Here is a 3,668-nt window from a genome sequence, read left to right as displayed (position 1 = left end):
TGGAGCATAGGAGGTTCAATGTGAACATAAGAAAAGATTTTTTTCACTGTGAGGGTTACAGAGCACTGGACCAGGCTGCCCAGAGAGGTTGTGGAGTCTCCTTCTCTGGAGACATTCAAAACCCACCTGGACACGTTCCTGTGTGACCTAGTCTAGGTGATCCTGCTCTGGCAGGAGGTTTGGACTGGATGATCTTTCGAAGTCCCTTCCAACTCCTAACATTCTGTGATTCTGTGAATTCATGCCTCTTTTCTTCAGGAAACTGTTCCTATAAATTCCCATCCTTTCAATGTAAGAGTGCAGTGATATGAACAAGCTCTATTTTGACTAGCTATGTGGCAATTCAGGCTTGATTCCTTCCCTTCCTGAAGCTTAGTGTGCTCTTTTTTTAAGAGATTATGTACCTGACTATTAAATTCAGCTGATTTATATTGGAAGGCAACGCAGCAAAATGTGGGGGTTTTGTGTCATTTAAGAACAAATCAACATTTCAGTGTATTGTTAACAGATTTTCTCTAATTAATTGACAATACACCACAGGAGTAACAGATTTATACTCTTGAGCTCAATTCTGAAAGGTTTGTCCAGAGGCAAAACAGGGTTACAGGTGGTCATTAATATTATACTGATATTTTTGTTCCTTCTCAGGAATGCTGTTTTTTGATTTGTGTGAATTTCATGCTTTCTCTTCTATATTCTCCCTGTTCTTCTCTCTGAGCATGTTTTCTGCTTTTCTAGGACAACTAAAAGACATTGTACTTTGTATGATGGACAGCATTCCAGTCTTCCAGGAGTATGTCATATTCCAATGGCAGAGCCATTCTGCACCAAAACCAGAGAGGTTAGTGAATTTTGTAATAGTATTTAAAGATGTTATCTTTATGATACTTATGCATGATATAGTAGTCTAATTATACACTGTTATAATACAGAGGCAATCTACACCTCTTTATTCCTGCTTCTTAGATAGGTCATGGTATTAAAGAAAAATGTAACATGTGGAAGGCATTGGAGGTAAATGATCTTGTGTCTGGGAGGCATGCAGAAGATACCGTTTGGCAACCTAGATTTCCTAGGTGTCTTAATAGCTGGACAAAATATCTTTATCAGATAAGAAGCCATGAAAGCCACAAAGTGGACAAAGCAGGAAGACAGAAATTATTTCCTCTCTTTTCTGAATAAAACTGCATATATGGTAGAAGCAGTCTACCTACTTAATACAAAGAATTAAATAAATAGTACTTTAGCTTTCACAGAAATTACAATACTGCATTTGTGCTTTTGTAGCAGTGGGTGGTGGTGGAGAGTCAAGACTTAATTTTTAAAGGATGTTAAACATAGAAACAAGACAAATTACAGTAGCCTTTTATTCTTAATGGTTGCTTTTAGTTTTGTCAATTCAAAATTTTCAGGTTTCAGAAACACTTAGACTAAGCAGAGTGAAGCACTGCTCTGTTTTTCAGCACCTTTATAAGCTTCTAGAAGGACAGTGTCTGTGATTCAGTATGCCACATGAGTGTATTCTTATACCTGAGGAGAGGGGAAGGTGGAGGTTGAACTGCATATTTTGTGCTGTTGTGGAATGCTCTGATCAGAAGCTACAGGGAGGTACATTCTCCAGGGACACACAAGTGCTTACAGAGTCAGTCATACCCATCTAAGAGACTTGCTCTCTGTGCAGACAGTTACTGCACTGGGCAGGACAAAGGTGAACTGTGAAGCAAGTGACCCAGTCTGGACCTGGAGCATGTAGAAATATCTGTACCACTGAGCTAAGCTATTCAGCTCTTGTCACCAGTTCACTTCAATGTCATTATAGACTATTTTTGTTAATTGGCCAGACATGGTGTGGTTTCGAGATATTCACCAGCAGGCCCACAGCACTGTAAGTAGAAAAATGCTTCAGTGTCCTGGGAATTAAGTGTTTTGTAATGATGTAAAGACATTTTAAATCTCATTAGGAAACCACCACATATTATTCATGTGCATACTTTTGCTGTTCTTCCATTGAGCAGCAAATAATGCAAAATACTTTGCATTTTTTTAAGCAGCAAGATCCTAACCACATGCTCTTACCAAAGATTAGTTGGTGCTTACTGACTTTTAGCATGATGTCATGTCACAACAGAAACAGGGATTTTACTGAGAGCTAACTGTACCCTTTCTGAAATGGATTAAGAACAGTGTTATAACTGAAGTGATTGGCAGTACTTCAGGCTGTGCCTCTTGTTTGTTAAAAAAGGTAAGTAGATATGCATAAGCCATTTCCTCAGGTTGCAGGAAATACACATCAAGGCTGCTTTTCATTCAGTTGTTAAGTAGCTAAAGACATTGTTTTCTGGTTATTACATTTTTTTAAAAAGCCAACAGAGAAATGCTCCTTTTCAAACAGAGAAAAAAACATTTAGGTACTTCCCAGTCTCACATGTGATCATTATCTCATTAGCCTGTGCATTCTAATCAGCCTAACAGATGTTTTAAAGAATGTGTGGTTTTGAGCTTTTAGAGAGGCTGAAAAGGGATACTTTTACTTCATTTGAAAATACCAGATAAAAGTGAATTAAACTTTTTTCCTGGAACTATCCCTGAAAATTGTTTGGATCATTTCAGCCTAGTTTATCCTAATTGAGGGGAATTTCATAGATAAATGCAATAATAATAAAGCCAAAAACTATTAATGTAATAGACTATTTAAGGAATTTTGCATTAAAACATCTGAAAACTTTATATTAAATTGCATTTGTGCAAGTACATGGAAATACCCCGTTTCATTCATTTTATGCACTGTAAATTAAGTGAGAATCTGAAAGGAGTTTCTTTTTCCTCCAGCCACAAATTTTTGAATAATGCAGGATGCCTTTGTTATTACTGCTTTCAGAAATGGGGGCTAACTGCAACATCTTACATGGAGTAAAGTTGGAACTTTGTAAAGAGCTTTGGGGAAATACTGTTCAGTTGTGGTTTAAGTCAAATCACAATTGAAGTTGTCTACTGATTTATTAACAGCCTGTAATTAGCTGGCAATCAGTAATTATGTTCAGCATGAATATCAGCTGTAAGCCACAGTCTTAGGTGTGATTAACATTAGAGCATGTTAATAACACCTGTAGATTTCTAAGTGTCCTTCTGTGGCTAATCCCCAGAAGCTCTGCTTTACCTCTACACACATATTCATACAGTTGCATGCACAGTTGCCCTTCCCCAGTACACATGGATTACATGCACACCCACCCTCTTCTAGAAGTGCTGATTTACCTGTTTACACACATCTACAGTGAGAGATATGGATACTCCAACTTCATGTGCACTTGTGCTGCTCCACACAGTCCACTGATGCATGTGTCAGCAAGGAGGCACTCCACAAGGTCACACAGTACACTTAAGATGTTGCTGCTTGTTGCACCCATGTATGCCAGGTCCACCAACCAGCTGGAGTGCAGGCTTCTCACAGCATTTTGCAGGGAGGGTACTCCACCTGGCCTGTGTGAAGGTCATGCTGACAAGACAGCTTCTAGTGGTGTCAGACTAGGTTTTCACTGCTGCTGTGTGATGAAGGTTTCTCCTGTCCTGTCACAATTTTTCATGCTGCTTTTATACTTCTTTTCAAGCTTTTATTTTCTGTTGATGGTCATCTGAAACAGATGTCATCATAGGTACTTTCCCATTCC

General features: G+C 38.5%; 1 protein-coding gene across 1 annotated transcript in view; it reads left to right on the top strand.

Moving 5' to 3' along the window:
• Nucleotides 1–738: 738 nt before the first annotated feature.
• Nucleotides 739–3,668, top strand: part of MTAP (methylthioadenosine phosphorylase) — a gene marked incomplete at its 5' end in the record, with an annotated part of 10,568 nt that continues 7,638 nt past the window's right edge. The window contains one exon of the mRNA XM_010180071.1: nucleotides 739–841. Coding sequence (XP_010178373.1) covers nucleotides 739–841 — 103 coding nt within the window. The remainder of the gene's footprint in view (nucleotides 842–3,668) is intronic.

The sequence above is a fragment of the Mesitornis unicolor genome, unplaced genomic scaffold, assembly GCF_000695765.1.
Source record: "Mesitornis unicolor isolate BGI_N332 unplaced genomic scaffold, ASM69576v1 scaffold20632, whole genome shotgun sequence".
Classification (NCBI taxonomy): Eukaryota; Metazoa; Chordata; class Aves; order Mesitornithiformes; family Mesitornithidae; genus Mesitornis; species Mesitornis unicolor.
The sequence above is the reverse complement of the archived record's forward strand: the minus strand, read 5'-3'. Positions and strand labels throughout refer to the sequence as shown.